A 21,579-nucleotide genomic window follows, 5' to 3' on the forward strand; every position below is an offset into this window, starting at 1 on the left:
GAGAGAGAAAGAGAAAAAAGAGAAAGAAATACCTTTTCTCCGGGTGTGCCTTCTAATCCCGGTAATCCCATTGGACCCATCTCTCCCTGCAAGAGTGAAACAGTTAGCTGTTATTTTACGGGTGATGTACCATTGTCATTCTGCAGCTCATCCTCATATGTGCCAAAGGCAGAATCAAATGCTTTTTAATGCATTACATCCCTCAGGATTTTCTGTGCTGAAGTCTTCTCATTTGTTGTCATTTCACACCATTAAATAAGTATTACTTTTTAATTATGTCTCACTTCTGGCATGTTTCACATTAGTGGGCCAGATGGTCATCAGGTTGTCATGGTGCAATGGACTTAACAGTACATTAAATATACAGGGATTATTATTAAACACATAACATTATTTTTTCTTTCTCAATCAGGTTTTCTCCGATGTGTTTCCAAAACATGGGCGGCATTCTCCCCTACCCGGCGTGACGGAGGGTGCCGGCGTAGGGGAGTAGCGCCAACCACCCATGGGTCGGGCCTCCCCAAAGGTGGGGCATTCTCCCCACCTGGAGCGGTTTGCACCAGAAGACCGGCGCAAAACACCGGCGCCCCCGGCAGCGGGACTGGCCGAAAGGCTTTTGCCGGTCCGCGCATGCGCCGGCAGTGACGTCAGCGGCAGCTGGCCGCTGACGTCACTGCCGGCACATGCGCGATGTGGGGTTCTCTTCCGCTTCCGCCATGGCGGAGGCCGTGGCGGCCGCGGAGGAAAATAGTGCAGCCAGGGCACTGGCCCGGAGTCTGAGCGGGGGGCCCCGATCGCGGGCCAGGCCACCGTGGGGGCACCCCCCGGGGTTCGATCGCCCCCGCCCCCCCCAGGACCCCGGGAGCCTGCTCGCGCCGCTGATCCCGCCGTTCCAGAGGTGATTCAAACCTCGGCGGCGGGAGAGGCCTCACAGCAGCGGGACTTCGGCCCATCCGGGCCGGAGAATCACCGCAGGGGCCTCTCCGATCGGAGTGGCGAGATTCCGCCACCACTTCCCGGGTGGCGGAGAATCTCTGCCACGGCGGGGGTGGGAATTTAGGCTGCTCCAGGCGATTCTCCGACCCTGCTGGGGGTCGGAGAATTTCGCCCCATATCTGCTTTATTTCACTCTTCGGCTTAACTTTTATTTTATTTTAATCTTCACTCCCAGCTTCAAATTGAAAGCAAATTAATTAAATGGCGGCAAATCAGAGGACCGAATCCCAAGTTTTTCATAGAATTTACAGTGCAGAAGGAGGCCATTCAGCCCATCGAGTCTGCACCCAACCCTATCCCCATTACCCAGTAACCCCACCCAACACTAAGGGCAATTTTGGACACTGAGGGCAATTTATCATGGCCAATCCACCTAACCTGCACATCTTTGGACTCCGGGAGGAAACCGGAGCACCCGGAGGAAACTCACACACACACGGGGAGGATGTGCAGACTCCGCACAGACAGTGACCCAAGCCGGAATCGAACCTGGGACCCTGGAGCTGTGAAGCGATTGTGCTATCCACAATGCTACCGTGCTGCCCTAAATTGAAATGTGTAGCCGTAACACGCTTATATAGAACTGAGGTAACATGTCGTGTTACTTCCTCATCGACTCCAATCCTGTTCATTAACCTGTCTCAGCATATGGGTTGGCACAGCACTTTGTTTGAATCTGAACAAGGTGTGTACGATAGAGGATTGGACACAGGCGAGCTAGCAGAAAGGTTTTCTGAACACGATGTTGGACAGACATATTTTTTGAAGGAGAAATCTGCAAAGGCTTTCGTTCAGGTTAAGAGGTAATAGAAGGTTAGAAGGCAACATTTTTTTTATGCCAAGTGAGATGATTCACTGAAGCGGGGAAACATAACAATTCTTTATTTTATATTATTATTCAAAGTTAAGTACACTGCTCGAGTTAAATGAGGTACAGCTTAACTGTAGAATGATGCATTTACCATACTGTTAATTAAAAACAGCTTTAGGGATACATATTAGGCCTCTTCTCAATAAGTGATTGCTTGGTTTGCCTTGAGAGATATTGAAGAAACAGGTGTGCAAAAAATATAGGCATCCAATCCTAACTACAACGGCATGTCATTGCTATAGTTTTTTGTAATTCGATTGAATAGGTATAGGACATCGCAGATAACAATAAGATGCTCGTACCGTTTGATGAAAGGTCACTGAACTGAAATGGTGGACTGGATTTTCATAGAGTTGGGGAGATTCCGTGAATGTGTAAAAATGATGGCTGGGTCTCGATTCCTGGATTCCTGGTATTCGCCAGTGTGGGTTGGGTGGTGAGGGTCATGTGCCTGCACCCTGCACTCCAGATGTAGTCAGCTTCATTGTGGGGATATTCATAGAATTTACAGTGCCAAAGGAGGCCATTTGACCCATCGAATCTGCACTGGCCCTTAGAAAGAGCACCCCACTTAAGCCCACGTCTCCACTCTATCCCCATAACCCAGTAACCCCACCGAACATTTTTTGGACATGAAGGGCAATGTATCATAGCCAATCCACCCAACCTGCACATCTTTGGACTGTGGGAGGAAACCGGAGCATCCGGAGGAAACCCACGCAGACTCCACACAGAAAGCGGCCCAAGCCGGGAATTGAACCTGGGACCCGAGAGTTGTGAAGCAACTGTGCCAACCACTATGCTAGGGCTAGCTTTTCAAAAACATGTGGTTGACAACCCCTTAGACGTGTTGGGAACCATAGTCTGGATGAGGGAATCTGAAAGATAAGTCCAAAAGGTTAACCATGGCTCTCATGCCAAGCTATGTCCCTCTACCCATCCATGGCCCCTCATACCCTCCAAGCCAAGCTATGGAACTTCCATGCCCATTCACCCACTACATACTTTGCACAAAGCTAATGAGTCCTCTGGCAACAATAAGAATGGAGGATGCAGAGATGCTTCAGTGGGATTTGGACAGGTTGAGTGAGTGGGCATTGTATGGCAGATGCAGTATAATGTGGATAAATGTGAGCTTATCCACTTCGCTAGCAAAAATAGGAAGGCAGGTCATATTCATTGGAGTTTAGAAGAGTGAGCGGGAATCAGATGAAAACTTATAGGGCGGGATTCTCCGACCCCTCGCCGGGTCGGAGAACCGCCGTGGGGCGGGATTCTCCGACGCCAGCTGCCGGATTCTCTAGCAGCGGTTTTTTGGCGGGGGCGGGGATCGCGCCGCGCCGGTCGGGGGCCGTTGGCAGTGCCCCCCACCCCCACCCCCCCCACAGCGATTCTCTGGTCCCCGATGGGCCGAGAGGCCGCCTGTTTTCGGCCAGTCCCGCCGGCGTGAATTACACAAGGTCTGTACCGGCGGGACCTGGCTCTGAGGGCGGCCTACGGAGTCCTCGGGAGGGGGGGGGAAGGGGGGAAGGGGTGGAGTGCAGGGGGGGGGGGGAGTGCGGGGGGGGGGGGACCTGCCCCGGGGAGGACCCCCATGGTGGCCTGGCCCGCGATCGGGGCCCACCGATCTGGGGTGGGCCTGTGCCATGGGGGCACTCTTTCCCTCCGTGCCGGCCTGTCTAATGTTCCGCCTTGGCCGGGGCAGAGAAGAAACCCGCTGCGTATGCGCAGGAATCATGCCAGTGGTTCTGGGAACACGCCGGCGCTCCTGCGCATGCGCCAACTCGTGCCGGCTGGCGGAGGCCTTCGGCGCCGGTTGGCGCAGCACCAATCACTCCAGCGCCAGCCTAGTCGCCAAAGGTGCGGAGGATTCCGCACGTTCCGGGCAGCCCGATGCCGGAGTGGTTCACGCCACTCTTTGGTGCTTGTACGGCCCGCCCCACCGGATACCGGAGAATACCGGCCATAATATTCTATCAGGGTTAGACAGAGTAGATTCAGAAAGAATGTTCCCGATGGTGGGGAGTCCAGAACGAGGAGTCATAGTTTGAGGATAAGGAATAAACCTTTTAGGACTGAACTGAGGAGATATTTCTTCAGCCAGAGACTGGTGAATCTGTGGAATTCACTCCCACAGAACATAATTGAGGCCAAAACGTTGTGTGATTTCAAGAAGGAATTAGATATAGCTCTTGGGAAAAAAGGGATGAAGTGATTTGTGGGGAAGGCGGGATCAGGGTATTGAACTTGATGATCAGACATGATCATAATGAATGGTGGAGCAGGCTCAAAGGGCCAAATGGCCTCCTCCTGCTTCTATGTATGTTTCTAACACTTGTTCTCTGATTTAATCTGCCAATTGCACAACGTTCATGTTATAATTCCCACGAGGCCCATGGGGAAACCATTTTCAATCTCCCTGTGGGGCTCTGGAGTATGAGCTTCCCTGGTAGTGGATGGAGGCCCACTCAGCTAGGGCTCATAAAACCGAGCATAAAAGCTGGCCCGGGCAGGGACCGGTATGTTGATTTTCCCACTGGGGACTGTGATTAGTATATAGTTACAGTCAAGGGCAGTATATAGTTACTTTATGGTAAAGTAAAATAAATCTTTATCATTCATCCCGTTGGCTTTCTTGGTCATTATAGGTTACTTACAGAAGATAAAGAGGTTTCAAGTGATTGCAGATCTAGCTATTAATACTTTATAGGGATTGGACTCGTACAGGGCTATAGTGAACTTTTTTGTGAAGAAATGAGAACATTGAAAGCAACCCATTGGCTCTGGGCTGTGCTACAGTTTCAGGCCTGAAGAGCAGCAGTCGTCCATGTTGAGTTTGTGTGGCTAGTCTTAATGATATCATTAGATGCTGGTTCCCATTTTAAATGGGCCTCTCTCTTGACTCTGGGGACTGCTCAGAGGTAGGCAATGGTGAACACTGCCACACGATAGCTACAGTGACAGTGGCAATGGGGAGGTAGGTTGTTGACCCACATTACATCTGTACAAGTTGCCACGTTGCCCCATTCTGGGAGATGAACCCCCACTCAGTCTGAGTCGCAATGCTGTACGAAGGGCTGCAACTCTCGTACGTTGTCCTTTGGATAGGACTGGGTTCCTGTCTTCCTCTTGGGGGAGGGAATTAAAGATGCAGCGACACTATTTTGAAAAGAGCAGGGAATTTTCTCGAAAATTCAACATGTCTCCCTCAGTCAAATCAAATACTGGATCATTGTTGACGTGTCATGCTGTGCATTAAAAGTAATTTCTGGTGCTGAAATTCATTTGACAATGGTGTGTTACGGCGCGTTCTGTTATTCATGTGCAAATCAGCCAACAAGTTTCAGAGATGTAAGAGAATCTCTGGAGCTTGCTTGTCATTTTATGCCACTCTTCCGCTTGCTTCGAACAATGGTAATCTCATCTTCAGCCTCCCCGCAGGTTTAATGACCTGTTGAATTTGAACATGAATTGAATATTGATTGTCCTTCAAATTTGGGGCTCCAAATTATTCGCATGAATTACCCCTATAACAACGTGTTAATAGTCAATGCAATGCCAATCAACCTCTCCATTGCAGAATGCGAAATTCTAGCGAACGACACCCAAGATGCCCTCTTTAGCAAAGTTAGACTATCAAACATTAAAAAAAAAGTGTGTTCTTACAATGTGACCGAAGCTGACAAATCCCGCTAATGAGATGCAGTTTAAGATGTTTTAACTGCACAATAAGCTTCCGACAACTGTCGGCATGTTGTTATTTATTCAGATTTTGTGGTATTACTTTGTCCACCACAACATTTGGAATTGGAGGTGCCTGCTTACCATTGAACCTGGATCTCCTTTTAAACCCTGTAAAAATAAAGTAAATGGTAAACAGGAAGCTAATGGCATTCAAATGTGCACAACTTTCATATACACACGGACATCTCATTAAAGGTCGTTACACTCATCGTAGAAAAGGCATGCAGATAAAATCTCAAACATATTTTCAAAATTCTAATTAATTGCTGGAGCTTATAAGATTTTTACTTTTAGTTATGGTGAGAAGGGATTCTATGATTCGGAAAAGTCAGCTCAGAATTTCCTAGAAATTTCATTGAAAGAAAAGAGCACGAACCTCTTTCTCACCGCTAAAATTCACCTGTGCCTGAGTCACGTTGCTTTTACAGTGAAAACACCACTTTAATACGCCACAAATAATCTTTATTAGTGTCACAAGTAGGTTTACATTAACACTGCAGTGAAGTTACAGTGAAAACCCCCCAGCTGCCACACTCTAGCACCTGTTCGGGAATACTGAGGGAGAATTCAGAATGCCAATTCACTGAACCAGCATATCTTTCGGGATTTGTGGGAGGAAACTGAAGCACCCGAAGGAAACCCACGCAGACAGAGTGAATGTGCAGACTCCGCACAGACAGTGACCCAAGACAGGAATCAAACCAGGGTCCTTGGCGCTGTGAAGCAACAGTGCTAACCACTGTGCTACATGCTGCCCTCTATTTCCTTGATCATTTATATTGCTACTGAGTTATGTTGACCGAACCCATCCACTAACATCACAAACATAGCTTTGACTTCACCAATATAAAGGACCAGAGAACATAAGGAGCAGGATTCTCCGCCGGGTTGGAGAATCCCTGGGGGGGGGCGGCGCGAATCTCGCCCCGCTGCTCTGACGCCGGCTGCCATACTCTCCGCCGCCGGGTTTTGGGAGGGGCGGGTCCCCCTGGCAATTCTCCGGGCCCCGGTAGGCTGAGCGGTCGTCGTTTCCTGGTCAGTCCCGCCGGCATGAAATGGACATGGTCGATCACGCCGGGACCTGACTTGTAGGCCGGCTTGGTGAGTACTTGGGAGGGCGCTGTGGGGGGGTGAGATCCGGCCTCGGGGGAGGAGGGGGGGGGGGGGCGCCTCCACGGTGGCCTGACCCGCCATCGGAGCCCACCGATCTGCAGGTGGGCCTCTGCCGTGGGGGCACTCTTTCCTTCCGCGACGGCGTCTGTAGGGCTCCGCCATGGCCAGCGCGAAGACCCACCTCCCTGCGCATGCGCAGGAAACACGCCGGCCGGTCTGCACATGAGCGGAACCACACTGGCGGTTATGCGCATGCACCAACTCTCTGGCCCTTTGGCTCCGGTTGGCGCAGGGCCAACCCCTCCGCTGCCGGCCTGGCCCCCAGAAGAGCGGAGGATTCTGCAACTTCCGGTTGGCCTGACGTCGGAGTAGTTCGCATGGGCCATCCAACCAATTGCGGGAGAATCCCGCCTAAGATTCCTGCACTCAAACAATTCTGATCAATTGTAAAATTTAGATCCAAGGTTTTAGACACAGCAGGGCCCAATTGCACTAATACTAATATTTCCTTACTGTGGCCCTGGCCCAAAGCCTGCTGGGAAATGTGGTCAAGCAACAGAGACACCGATGAAACAAAAAAAGACATTAAGAGCTGAAAGTGCAGATTTTTCTGCAGTAAACAGGATAACAGGTGGTGACCCCAGACTGGGAGATCGATCGTTATCAACAAAAGGTGCCAGAGGTGAGAAATGGAAACCAGGGACGGGATTCTCCGACCCCCCACCAGGTCGGAGAATCGCCCGGGGCGGGCATCAATCCCGTCCCCGCCGTGTCCCGAAATCTCCACCACCCAAGATTCGGCGGGGGTGGGAATCGCGCCGCGTCGGTCAGCGGCCCGCGATGGGCCAAAGTCCCGCCGCTGTCAACCCTCTCGTGGGCGTGGGTTAAATCACCTACCTTACTGGCAGGAGCAGGCGGCGTGGGTGGGCGCCGGGGTACTGCGTGGGGGCACGGGTCGACTTGACCCCGGGGGGGTGCCCCCACGGTGGCCTGGCCCGCGATCGGGGCCCACCGATCGGCAGGCGGGCCTTTGCCTTTTGCTTCCGTTTTATGACCCCCTCCCCCGCGGAAAAGACCCCCTCCCCTGCGCATGTGCCGGGATGACATCAGCAGCCGCTGACGCTCTGGCGCATGCGCGGACTTACGCCGGCAGGCAAAGTCCTTTCGGCCCCAGCTGGCATTGAGCCAAAGGCCGTTCACGCCAGCCGGCGGAGGGGAAACCACTCCGGCGTGGGCCTAGCCTCTCAATGTGAGGGCTTGGCCCCTAAAGTTGCCCCGCCGGGTAGGGGAGAATCCTGGCCCAGGTTTGGGAACGATCACCTGGGAAGAGGGAAGGTGAGAGATAGCGGGTGTAAAATAAAGCAATCCGGAAACATTAGCTTTTGCTGTGGTCTGCCCAATGAAAGGGGAGGTGGTAAACAGTTACTTGTGGGAATGCATGTAAGCGATTGGACACGCAGTCCCAAGAAAGATAGAAATATCAATGCAGAAGTGACCAAGGTATGCAAAGCCTCGAGGAAGAACTTTCTCAGAAGGCCTCCAGGATGCAGCATGAATCATAGAATTTACAGTACAGAAGGAGGCCATTCGGACCATCGAGTCTGCACCGGCTCTTGGCAAGAGCACCTTACTTAAGCCCATGTTTCCACCCTATCCCAGAGCCCAGCAACCCGACCTAACCGAAGGGCAATTTAGCATGGCCAATCCACCTAACCTGCACATCTTTGGACTGTGGGAGGAAACCGGAGCACCCGGAGGAAACCCACGCAGACACAGAGAAAGATGAAGACTCCGCGTAGAGTGACCCAAGCTGGGAATCGCTCCTTGGACCCTGGAGCTGTGAAGCAACTGTGCTAACCGATGTGCTGCCATACTGGAAGACGGAGTCAGATCCTCACTTGTGTCTGGCCAGCGCGATTGGGTAGTCAAGTCTTCACAGGTCCACTAAAAGTTATTAGAGAAGTGTTAACAGTCTAACTTATGCTTATGATCTTTTAACAGTAGTAAGGACAGTAGAATCATTTGTGTGCTTTTGATACAGTGTAATAGAACCTTTCTTACAGTAGTGATAAGCATTGGGATTTTAATATTGTGTTTAATAAAGAAGTGATTTAAAGGTGTTGTGTCTATCAATCGACGAGGGTGGGTCCCGGTAAACACTCCCAAATCCAAAATGTTATTTCTCTCTATTGAGCATTTTTCTGCATTAAATAAACTGCATCAAAATTAAAAGCTTTAATTTTCGTAACATCAATAAGGTAAAGAAATACATAATAAAAGGTGCATTTCCATATTGTTTCGGATGATGCTGACTCGTTTGTTTGCAAATGCTGATGCGAATCCCTCGTAAGCTGCAATCGGTGTGATTGATGTAGAAAGTGGCGTGAATTTCAGTGCAATTTCAGAGCAAATTAGATTGAGGGAATTCAAACTAAAATCTCAGGCTATTTTTAGATCAGAAAATATAAAAAATACACGGTATGAATTTTTGACTTACCGGTGAACCTGGAGGACCTGGTGGGCCTGGAATGTCCTGTAAGATATTCAGTCATTAGAGCATTTGCAAATAATTTGTTAGCTACGGTAGAGATTTTATACTCCAAAAGCATCCAGCATACTTGTACAACCCCCATCTTATTGCTACAAGGATGTGCTCTATTGAATATTAATTTGTAATGTCATCTGCTGGGTATGTATATATGTATTGAACCTTTTGAGAAGAACATTTTGCACAAAATAAGTAACACTGGCCTACAGCAGCTACTAAGTTGCATTTGTGATGGTCACAATCCACTTTATAGAGTCTACCTCTGTAGAGACCTGTGTGCGGTTTGTAAACCCACCAGAAGACCTCATTGTTGTGAATTGAGAGTTCTTAAAGGGAAATTATTACTCAACCCCACTGTCTCCAAGAGAAAAGTGAATCTTTTTGTGCACGCGTGGCAGAGTTGTTTATGTGCTTTTTACATTCATGGGAAGTTGGACATATTCACTCACTTTTAAATCTTCTATTAATAGTTTCTGCATCGTTACCTTGAGTGAGTTTAAGTTACAAATCTAACTTGATAGCTCAAGGAATCTGGCTGGCTTAACTGTGCATATCATGGCGTGAAAATTAAGTACATATTGAATTAGTGATATCGCATTGTTAAAAAATTCCAGCTGTTAAAATGAACCCAGGGGTGGGACAGGGACAGAGAGGTCAGCCCTCCCCTCCTAAACTGGTCAGAACACTGTTGATTGCAGTTTGAAAAGTAGAGGCCAAGACTGAGGTGGCGTGTATGACTGGGACAGTCTACAGAGTGAGCGGCAAGATCAGACCTATGAGTGGGTGAAGGCATCAAGTGACAAGCACAATTGAGGCCCATCACAGGAGAGAATGTGGTAAAGGAATGCCTGGGGAAGAGGGGGCAAGCAGTGCCACTGCCAATGGGGATGGCATTGCACTGCTTATTGTTACACAGACAAGTTAACATATACTTGTTTTGTTATGATTGGTGGACAATAAACTGGGAAGTCTCATGGTTGTTGAAAGGGAGCTCATTATTTTCAACATAGGATTGGTATTCCAATGTAGAGATAAGAACCAATTAATCAGGGAACTGAGGCCGCGATTCTCCGAAATGGGGACAAAGGGTGCGATTCTCCGCAAATGCGGCGAGTCGTAAAGGCTGTCGTGAAACTGGCCGTGTTTCATGGCAGCCTCCGCGCCCCCTCCCGGGACCGATTCTCCCCCCCGGGCGGGGCTAGCAGCGGGTCCCCATGAAGCACGGCATCGCGGCCTTAGCAACCGTCGCTAGGTCCACGCGCCAAGCATCACGCCGGCTGATGACGTCAGCCGCACATGCGCGGATTGGATGGCTCCAACCCGCGCATGCGTGGGGCCGCATCTCTCTCGGCCACCCCGCGGACTGATCCTGCGGGGCGGCGGAGGGAGAAAGAGTGCGTCCGTTACGGACGCACTGCCCGCGATCGGTGGGCACCGATCTCGGGCCCATGCCCCCCTTGGCACGGCCGTGGTACTGCCGTGCCAATCGGGGCTCTGGATGCCCAGAACGGGCATGTTGCGGCAGTTTTTACGACAGCAGCAAGCAGGTGTGTTTGCTGCCGTAAAAACGGCCGTAAAGGCCTGGGAACTCGGCCCATCGGCCTGGGGAGAATCGCTGTTCGCCATAGAAAATGGCGAGCAGCGATTCGTGTCATGGGGCGACCGTGGGGGGGGGGGGGGAGAATAGCGGGAGGGCGGGAACAATGTCGGGGACGCTCTCCCGCTATTCTCCGACCCGTTGTGGGCAGCGGAGAATCACGCCCACAGTCCCGACGCCGGAGTGAAACACTGCTCCCAGCCCCCTATTCTCCCACCCCCGGGGGGCTAGGAGCGGCGTCGCGTATTTCACACGCGCTGGGCCTTGGCGCCGCGTAAAAAGCGGCGCCGCATAAATGACACGGCCGGCGTCATGCATCGCGGTTGCCGTCCTCCCCAAGGCAGCCCCGCAAGATCCATCCGCCATCTTCTTGTGGGGCGGTGGAGGAAAGGAGGTCCTCCTTTAGAGAGGGAGGTCAGCCTGCCGATCGGTGGGCCCCGATCGCGGGCCAGACCCCCATCGGAGGCCCCCTCCCGGTGCAGGAAACCCCCTCCCCCCTCACAGCCTTCCCCCCCCCCTCCCCCCCAGTGTTCCCGTGCAGTTCCCACCGGCAGCGACCAGGTGTGGACAGCGCCGGCGGGAACCTGTCGTGTTTGGGCGGCCGCTCGGCCCATCCGGACTGGAGAATCGCCGCTCGCCTTTTGCAAACGGCGAGCGGCGATTCTCCCAGTGGCCAGCCGTGATTCTCGCCGCGCTGGTTTGGGGGTGGTGGGAGAATTGCGTGCGGGTGCCGGGGCGGCGTGACGGGGCTCGTGCGGCGCCCTGGCGATTCTCCCACCCGGCGTGGGGGGAGAGAATTCCGCCCTGAGTTTTATAGTCCGGCAATCAGTCAATCTCAAAATTCAACTGCAGATTCTAAGTCACTTGGATGACAACGAGTAGACAAAAACACTGTGCTGTATAAATACAGTGAGGCCCATGTGAGCGATACTGGATTAAGGATTTGGCTCTCTACAGGAGCAGATAATGTCAATAATATCACCAGGAATCTATCGCTTTCCTCTGCACAAGTAACTGGAGAAAACTAGTATAACTGGACATAACGTATAAATATTGACCGAGTTGTCAACTCTCCAGGATTGTCATTGAGTTTCCATAAAATGAAACATTAATCTCCGGGGCATTGCTGTAAAGTTTTTTCATTTGAATTGTTGTAAAAATATTGAAGGTTTGTCAAAAGGTTGCTGTTTGGACTGGCAGTCCAGAATCATCCAGTCACCTTTCCAACTGGTGTGAGGAGGTGGGCACAGTGAGAGTGACCAATGGAGGGAGTGCGAGGGAGGGGGCAGGGATGAAGGCAGGAAATCTCCACAAATACGTGCAACCAAATGCGGCAATCCTCGATGGAGGTTGCTCTGGCCACTGGCACATGGAGGGAAATGAAAATGAAATGAAAATGGCTTATTGTCACGAGTGGGCTTCAATGAAGTTACTGTGAAAAAGCCCCTAGTCGCCACATTCCGGCACCTGTCCGGGGAGGCTGGGAGTGGATCAATACAATAGTAAGGACTTAAACATTGCTACCCCCATGGGCATCCACCTCATCGACTGTTTCAAATAGGGGGTTCGCTGAAAAACAAATCAAATGAACCCCAAGGGTATGAGAGAAGAAAAGAGAATTGAGGACAAATGGAACACCTTTTTAGTAGATCGAATATGTGACGGGGCTAGTGAGCAAAAACTAAACTAAATGGTTGGGCAAGACAATATGAGGCAAAATTAAGTGAGAAAAACAAAGTTAATATGGAGATGGGTAGGTGAAACAATTGAGAAGACAGGAATCTTCAAACATATAAAAAAGAGCCCCAAGGAGTGGAATTAATTAAAAATAAGCAGAGACTCAACAATCAGAAGTCCACTGAATATTATAACATATAAATGATCAATTAAGAATCAAGAGCCCTTAAGGATGTAAATGAAGTTTGAGGAGAGGGTGAACTAAAATACTTCACATGGAAATGTTAGGCTTTAAGCAAATGGAAGGGGGATTGGGAGGGAAGAACAAAAGAGATAGTTTATAGGACAATGTGAGATTAACCGACAGAAGATCTCATGGTGCAAAAGGCAAAGGGATCAGTCATGGTTGTCGGTAAAGAAACAAAATATTTGTCGAGTTGGTGTGAATAGCAGATAATGGGCAGCTCTGTGGTTTCTGCCATCAGTCTGGTAGGGTAGGCCTGATTGAGCCAGCACAGATATCTTTAAATGGTGCCCCAAACAGCAGAGAGATAAAACATCTCGCAGCCCCTAACTGTAGCCATCTAAAATGGCCACCTGCAAAGGACCATGGGAATTGTGGTCAACTTGGGGCACAGACAAGTACACAGCCTCTGTGTATTGTGCAAAGAAGCCAGACCTGACCGAAACTTGCACCTATTAAAGGTCAATCCCCATGACAATAGAACTCGAATCAAGGAATGGCAACAGTAGCAGATTAACCGGCGGCACTTCCCCTTATTTTGAAAGGCATACGTGCCTGGGACAATGATAGCTAGGACCCGCCCAGCCATTGGATCTGGAGTTAGGAACGCCCCAAAAGGCGCAAAAACCCAGGGGAATAAGAAGAACTGCAAACCGAGAAATTGGCCTCTTTTGGACCTGCCTCTTTGCGACCAACTAGCCAAGTTCAAGGACCCACGATCGCTGAAGGACGAGCCCAGCCGAGACGAACCTGCCGACTTCCAACCGACCCACGTGGACACAGATAAAGGCCTTATCTCCCACACAGAACCAGTCATCCGAAGTTAAGTAAAGGTCATCTTAGTTATTAGGTATAGTTTAGTGCGCAGCCGCGTGTATCATTGCACATAGAGATAAGTCTTGTGTTTATTAATAAACTGTTTTTTGAACTAATATGCTGGTTGTGTGGTCATTTGATCAATATAAGAAACAGCTTGTGGTTCACACAGAAATAAAGAAGTCAATACAAGCACCCCACTGCGAATATATCGGCGGCTCGTCGACCCCCTCACCACACAATTATTCGGGGGCTCTTCCCACCCCCACTGCACAATTAGCGGGGGGCTCTCACCCCACCCCCCACTGTACAATTATAGAGGTCTCTCTCTCTCTCTCCCCCCCCCCCCCCCCCAACCACTGCAGCAATATCATGGGTACTCCCCCCCCCCCTCCGCCCTTTCACTGCCAGGTCCCTACCTCACAGCCACTCCGTAACGCAAAACTCCCCCCAATGGGACCCCCAGATGACTGCTCTCGGCAAAAGTGGGCACTTCCCCAGGCAGATGTTGGCACTGCCAAGTTGATGCAGGTGGGCAATGCCAGGCTGGCATTGCCAAGTTGAATATTCTATTTGGAAAAGACTTATTGCCCTTGACTAATTGACTAATCTAACTGAATATCTGACAGAGTGAGGGAGCAGGTTCATGAAGGGAATTGAATTTGAAGAAAACCTTAGATAGGGCACCATGTTAACGGCTGTTTAGCAGAATTGAGGCTCATGGAATAGAAGGATCAGTGTTCCGATGGATAAAAATGGTTCAAGGACAGGAATGAGAAACTCCTGGTAAATGGTTATTTTTCAGACTGGAGTGGTGTTCCCCAAGGGCCTGTGCAAGAAATACTGCTCTTTTGATATATTTAAATGACTTGGTAATTGGAATATAAAATAACATTTAAAAATTTGTTGATGATACCAATTCAGAGGAGTGGCAGAATAGAGAGGATGTTACAAATCGCCTGCAACAGGGCATAAATAGGCAAGGGGAATGGGCAGATAATTGGCATACGGAATTTAATACAGAGAAATGCGAGGTGATGTATTTTGGCAGAAGGAATGAGGAGACACTATAGACTTAACAGCACTATTTTAATGAGTGTTCAATGACAGAAAGACGTGGGGGTGCATATACATTGATCTTTGAAGGTGGCTGAACATACTGAGAGAGAGCAGGATTAGCAAAGCACATGGGATCTTAAGATTCATAAATAGAAGCATTGTGTACAAAAGTAGCAAAAGTTATGCTGAACCTTTCTAAAGTTCTGGTTCGGTCACAACTGGAGTATTGCATTCAATTCTGGTCACCACACATAGAACATAGAACATAGAACAGTACAGCACAGAACAGGCCCTTCGGCCCTCAATGTTGTGCCGAGCCATGATCACCCTACTCAAACCCACGTATCCACCCTATACCCGTAACCCATCAACCCCCCCCCCCTTAACCTTACTTTTATTAGGACACTACGGGCAATTTAGCATGGCCAATCCACCTAACCCGCACATCTTTGGACTGTGGGAGGAAATTTGATAGAGGTTTATGACAGATTGAGAGAGAGTAGACAATTCCAGCAGCTGATGGTACAAGACTAGGGGACATATTTTTAAGATTTTGGGCTCGAGATAAAGGTGAGGAAGAACTTCTTCACATAACGAATAGTAACGACCTGGAACTCGCTGCCACAAAGGTGGTGGAAGTGGAGACAATGATTGATTTGTCGTGCAAATTATAATAAAGACAAATTTTTTGAGGTTCGATTTAAGGAAATTTATTTACACAAATATTTGCGGAGAGGGGAGTGGTCCAGCTGTATAGCCATTCCACGGCACTCTGGAATTATACACTTGAAAACCATTATATTTATAGTGTGAAATAAAAACTTTGAATAGGTAAACCTTGGGAACAAACGCAAGCGGAAATATGAATGTTTTGCCCTTGGTTAAAAAATCAATTCTCTAGTACGCATTTTGTTGTTCTTCAGAAGAACAACTTCTTATCATAATAAGGCCAAATCCAAAGCAGTATTTTGTTTACGTTACCTGACCTACTTATTTTCGTTCAAAAGCAGTATTAAACTATAGTCAAGCATTTCCCAGCATGCTTCTATGTGGGCAACTCATTAATTTCCCTTCCACAATATCAAAAGGGAATTGGATGGGTATTTGAGGTAAATAAACTATGGGATAGAGCAAGGGTTTGGAATTTATCATCATAGAATTTACAGTGCAGTAGGAGGCCATTCGGCCCATCGAGTCTGCACTGGCTCTTGGAAAGAGCACCCTACCCAAGGTCAACACCTCCACCCTATCCCCTTAACCCAGTAACCCCACCCAACACTAAGGGCAATTTTGGACACTAAGGGCAATTTATCATGGCCAATCTACTTAACCTGCACATCTTTGGACTGTGGGAGGAAACCGCAGCACCCAGCGGAAACCCACGGGGAGGATGTGCAGACTCCGCACAGACAGTGACCCAAGCCGGAATCGAACCTGGGACCGTGGAGCTGTGAAGCAATTATGCTATCCACAATGCTACCGTGCTGCTCCACAGAAAGTTGTTGTATACTCAATGGACTGGACTTCAGTATTTAAACCTGCTAGGGAAGGGGGCAGACAGTCCACTATAACAACGTGGTTGAAGGAACTACAAAAGTGCCTTGATAATATTTCCTCCTGGATGGAATAATGTCAGTCATGATGGGAGAGGGTGAGTGTGGGGTGGGTTACTATGCACTCAGCATTTAAAATGACTCATCATTACAGACCATCAATCGCCAGGACAAACAGAATGCTAAACTCTTTTGCTAGACCAACGAATCAGAGACTGACTCACCCAAATTGTTTCAAGGTTTTGGCCAAGGTGTCCTAATTAGGACTGGTCATCGGGCCAGAAGGTAAATCCCTGAGCCCCGGATACAGAGCAGGGAGGGGTTATACTGAGAACTCACTTGCGATGAGAGAAGGCAAATGAAAAGGAACCTTATTTGTGTTGAACGTTCATTGTAGGTACAAGCTGGTGACAGACACATTCAGGACTGATGTCAGGAGCAAAGAGAGATTAATATCTGGACTTGTCATTGTAGTGATGCTATTAGATACTAACTTTGAGGAACATGGGCTACCATGGAAGGATGAGCAACAACGTCCATTCTTTTTAAACTATTGGGATAAACATAGCTCAGATCTGACAATCGATACAAAATATAAAGATACATAAAAGATCTTACCTGGATCTTGTATATGCTGCTCATTCCATTTCCATCATAGGCAGCAGTCCTCTGTGGAACAGATAATATCAGACTGAATTCTGAGAGTTCTGGGAAGTACTGATGGATCTCACCCAGTGAGGGCAAGATCCAGATCATGATGTCTGGTGAGACTCTGTTAAAATCTGGTGAGAGAGATTCAACGGCCTCGTCCCAATACCAAGTCGGGTGCGGCGAGGTCGTTAGATCATGCCTTGGTCTATCAGGAGAGACGTGGCTATAAATTATCAAGAAAGACAAAGGAAGTAATGGGCTTTGGATTAATTTTTCAATGAAAGGCAGAGATTTAAGGAATACAAGGCAACTGGAGAAATAAAGAATTAAACAAGATGGTGGAGGTCGTTAGAGTTCAAAACAATCAATTTAACCTAACGTGACCTTTTCTTACATTCCGACTTTCTCTTTATGTAGGCAATATTCCTGAATTTAAAACATTTTGGTAACTTACTGGAGATCCGGATGGTCCAGGTGGTCCAGGCTTTCCCGCTGTCCCTTCATTGCCCTGCGATATATAATCAATACTTCAGTCTTTGTTCACATGCAAAGCAAATGAAACTAATCCAGACAAGGGACTGAGGCTTTATTCTGTGGCCAGCGTTGCTGCCCTTATATTAATATCACGCAGAGTCTCCTGATCAGCAAAGTTCCTGTGCAATTCAGAGAGCTGGCCCACGCATGATGGATCAAACAATCTCTTATGGCACGGAATGCATACCCAGTCCCATTCCCCAGCTCTGTCCCCGTAACTCTGCAGCTTTATTTGCCTGTCAAATTTCCTTTTGCAACCACTGGTTGTCTCTGCTCCCACCACCCTCGTAGGCAGAGGGTTTCAAATCTTTATCATTTGCTGCACAAGAATACTCTCCTCACCTCCCTGCACCACATATCACTTGCTATACCTGTCGCCACTAGTCCATGAGCTACATGCTACATTTGTGTATGGACCATTTTGTGTAGCTATAACCCATGAAATTGTGTAAAAGTGATGGACAAGGCAATGGACTCTGAATATTTTCAGTGTTTGTAGGTGATCTTTACATGTTGGATATCCTACCCTGGAATTTCTAGCTGTGTCTTAGTGTTTCCATTGTTTATTCCAAAATAAATGTTTATTTTGTTTTCAATTTAGAAGTGTGATCCCTGGTTTAGATATCGTTACTCAAGTAGTATTTGGTTAATAATTCAGAACATTGGACGGAATTCTCCGACCCCCAATCGCCCGGGGCCGGCGTCAATCCCGCCCCCGCCGTTGCCCGATTTCTCCGCCACCCGGGAATCGGCGGGGGCGGGAATTGTGCTGCGCCGGTCGGCGGGCCCTCCGCGGCAATTCTCCGGCCCACAATGGGCCGAAGTCCCGCTGCTGACAAGCCGTTCCCTCCGGCGGGAAACAAAGCACGTCTGGTGCCGGCGGGATTGGCGGCGTGGGTGGGCGCGGAGCGATCAGGGCCCACCAATCGGCCGGCGGGCCTGCGTCGTGGGGGGCACTCTTTTTCTTCCGCCCCGCCATGTCCTTCACCATGGCGGGGGTGGAGGAGAACCCCCTCCGCTGCACATGTGCCGGTATGACTTCAGCAGCCGCTGACGCACCGGCGCATGCACGGACTTCCGCCGGCCGGCGAAGGCCTTTCGACCGCCAAAGGCCGTTCACGCCGGCCGGCGGAGCAGGAGCCACTCCGGCGCGGGCCTAGCCCCTAAAGATGCGGAGAATTCCGCACCTTTGGGGAGGCCCGACGCCGGAGTGGTTCACGCCACTCTGGCCCGCCGGGACCCCCCGCCCCACCAGGTAGGGGAGAATCCCGGCCATTATTTTGCACCAAAACACCCTTTCCCGTCACAAGAAGACACCACTCTATACTTCTCAGTTAGCCTGCTTTTCCTACTGTCACAAACTAGACAGAATGAAACCTTAACTCCTCCTCACATTAGGCTACACAATCCTATCATCATCACTGATGGTAATCATTTTAAAATGGATGTGTTAAGGTTGTCTTTCCAATAAGTTTGATCAGAAAACCCTGGGCTGTAGAAATATTGGACATTGGCAATGGAGGAGTAACAGGTATAGGGGCTGAATTCTAGCACCAATAGGGATTGTGGTCCATAACATTTGGGAAGAGCCGAGATAAACGGTGGGAATAGCAGTTACACTGCACTTCTTGGGACTCCTTGGATCTAATGTTGAAATTATAACAGATAACTGGGCAGAAATATTCGCTGGTGAAGGACAATGAAGAAATGGTGATGCAAAATTGAGGATACAAGAGGATAAGAGAGAGAGAGAGAGAGCTTGGAGAGATGCTTAGAGCACTTCAATATTGAGAATCATAGGCAGCAGCTTAGACCAGTTGGGCCGAACGGCCTGTTTCTGTAGATTCCGTGATTTTCTGCAATGCCACAGTTATCTTTATACAGGTTGGTGCAGCAAATTAACACATTATCCTTTCACTTTAGAGACTCGAGTAATTTCTTGCCCAGGTAGATAGCTTCTGTTGGTTCTAGAGTTGCATTGACATTACACTGGAGTGCCAGACCCAAGTAGTTTTTAATTTCCACTGTTGCTGCTGTTATGGTTTAATTGTAACCCGAATTCAGGCTCAGTACCTGAACAGACATTGTCACAATCCAGAGTGAAACACTGGAAATGCAACTCTTACATTACTTCAGAATTTCCGTGGGATTTGAGGTAAACTCCGGAAGCTTAACTCAGTGAAATGCTGAAACCACTTCACAGTGCTTGTGGTACCATATGGCTACACTTTAACTCTGATGGGAAGCAGTTTTAGCGTCACACTGGAGCAAAGCAATGGGATATCTCAGGCTATCTCTGGAGTTAGTTAGCACTGTTATGCAGGAGCCCTATAACCTTTTCAATGTCAGGGGAAACTGCATTCGACCTGCTCTCTGAAAATGGTAAGCTTCATGTAGCTTCACATGCATTCAAGCCAAATACATATTCCTGATTGATCTAAGGCCAACCTGTTGTTCAGCCAGCAGAAGAACCTGGGCTTGCCAAGTCAGCATCACATTTTAGGAATACCGGTCGGAGACCAGGTGCAGCAGAATAATTGCAGCCTTTGGATCTAAGGGTAAACGGATTGCATGACAAGGTGGGCAGTTCAGCGGAACCAGAGGACATAGCTTGTGTTTGAAGGGGTGAAATTTGACACCATTCTGCCAAAACATTATTTCAGTGAAGAAATGATCGAAGGTGGAAACAGGAGGGGTTGAATCCGTCAATTGCAAATTGGTTGGATTTCTTTCTGGGGGTAATATTTGGAAATACAGTCCATGAATGATTTGAGACATGATATAGTAGGGATAGCATACTTGGAGACCAGTTGAGTTTGGTTTCCTAAAGTTTCCCAGTGCTGGTGGATTTCCTCGTCTTATGCCTGGGTCAATTGCGGGCTGGTTTATAGAGACCGCTCACTGCGATTCACCGACAATTCTCCTCTTATTGTGATTAACAGAATAGCAGAAACAAAACTAGAATGCCCTTGGTCATTTCTCATCAGAGATTCTGATGTACCCTGGTGAACTAATCTCAGTATTGGAGTCAGTTACGTCACAGCAGGAGGACGTTCAGCCCATTGAGTCCATGCTGGCCCCTGCTGAACAATCCAGTCAGTCCCAATCGCTTGCAGCGGCAGCGTGAAGAAGAATGTTTTTATCCACCCCTGTCGCCTTGCAAGTTTATTTCCTTCAAGCGCCCATCCGATTTCCCTCTGAAATCATTGATTACTGCTTCCTTTACCCTCGTGGGTCGCAGGTTCTGGGATGTCTACTCGCTACGTAAATACATTTCCCCTGCATCTCTTACCCCAAATATTACATTTGTGTCTTCTCTCATCAGCTAACGGGAAGAGTTTTTCCTTGTGTCTATCTTATCCAAGTCTGTCATAATCTTGCACTGATATCAAATCTCTCCTCAATCTGCTTTGGTCCAAGGAGAAAGACCCCAGCCTTTCCACCCTAATATTGTAACTAAAACCCTCCATCCCTGGAACGATTCTGATGAATCTTCTCTATTTGGCACTATTTGGTAGAGATATTTGAGCTTTGCTCAGGAAGCCAGAGTGGTTGAGAAAATGATCAACAAAAGTTAAAACAGTACATGAGCTAAATACACTTTTGAAGTTGCGTAAATGACAACATGGTTTTAGCACAGGGATCCTTCATCTTAAGGCGTGCAGCATTCGACTCTTATGAAGCAAGGAAAATTCTTTGGTCTGGAGAAGCAAGATTCCAAATGTGGTGGTAAGGGCTGGAGCGGTGAAGGAGATATTCTCCGTGAATTTGACTGGAGGAATTCGACCCATTTCACAGTTGACTGCAACAATCATTGGAGAAAATCATCTCAGCATCGTCCATAACAACACGCCACTCTGAAACTGGTTGCACTCATTGGGCAGTATTCGCAATCTCGAATGGGGTAAATTTGGGATTTCGCTAACAGATCAGCATTTATTTGTCTCTACCTTTTCTCCTTTAAGTCCTATTGGCCCTGTGTGTCCTGGTCTTCCTTTTGAACCCTGTTAAGAAAAAACAAACAAAAAACAAAAATTTCACATAGTCCCTCGGTAGAACAGAACTTGAGTATTGTTGAAGAAAAGAGACATCTGTCGAAGCTTTTTGTCCTGCACTCATCAGGACAGATGCAAAAGCACCAGATTCCAAAGGGAACAATAATTTATACTTCATGAT

At 48.5% G+C, this 21,579-nt stretch overlaps 1 protein-coding gene across 1 annotated transcript in view; it reads right to left on the reverse strand.

Annotated features, from left to right (window-relative positions):
• Positions 1-21,579, reverse strand: part of LOC119967761 (collagen alpha-1(XIX) chain-like) — a 252,900-nt gene that overhangs the window by 53,262 nt on the left and 178,059 nt on the right. The window contains exons 30-35 of the mRNA XM_038800683.1: positions 21,354-21,407; positions 17,324-17,377; positions 16,837-16,887; positions 9,222-9,257; positions 5,693-5,719; positions 33-86 (exon numbers count right to left, since the gene is read on the reverse strand). Of these exons, the coding sequence (XP_038656611.1) occupies positions 33-86; positions 5,693-5,719; positions 9,222-9,257; positions 16,837-16,887; positions 17,324-17,377; positions 21,354-21,407 (276 nt within the window). The remainder of the gene's footprint in view (positions 1-32; positions 87-5,692; positions 5,720-9,221; positions 9,258-16,836; positions 16,888-17,323; positions 17,378-21,353; positions 21,408-21,579) is intronic.

The sequence above is a fragment of the Scyliorhinus canicula genome, chromosome 6 (assembly GCF_902713615.1).
Source record: "Scyliorhinus canicula chromosome 6, sScyCan1.1, whole genome shotgun sequence".
Classification (NCBI taxonomy): domain Eukaryota; kingdom Metazoa; phylum Chordata; class Chondrichthyes; order Carcharhiniformes; family Scyliorhinidae; genus Scyliorhinus; species Scyliorhinus canicula.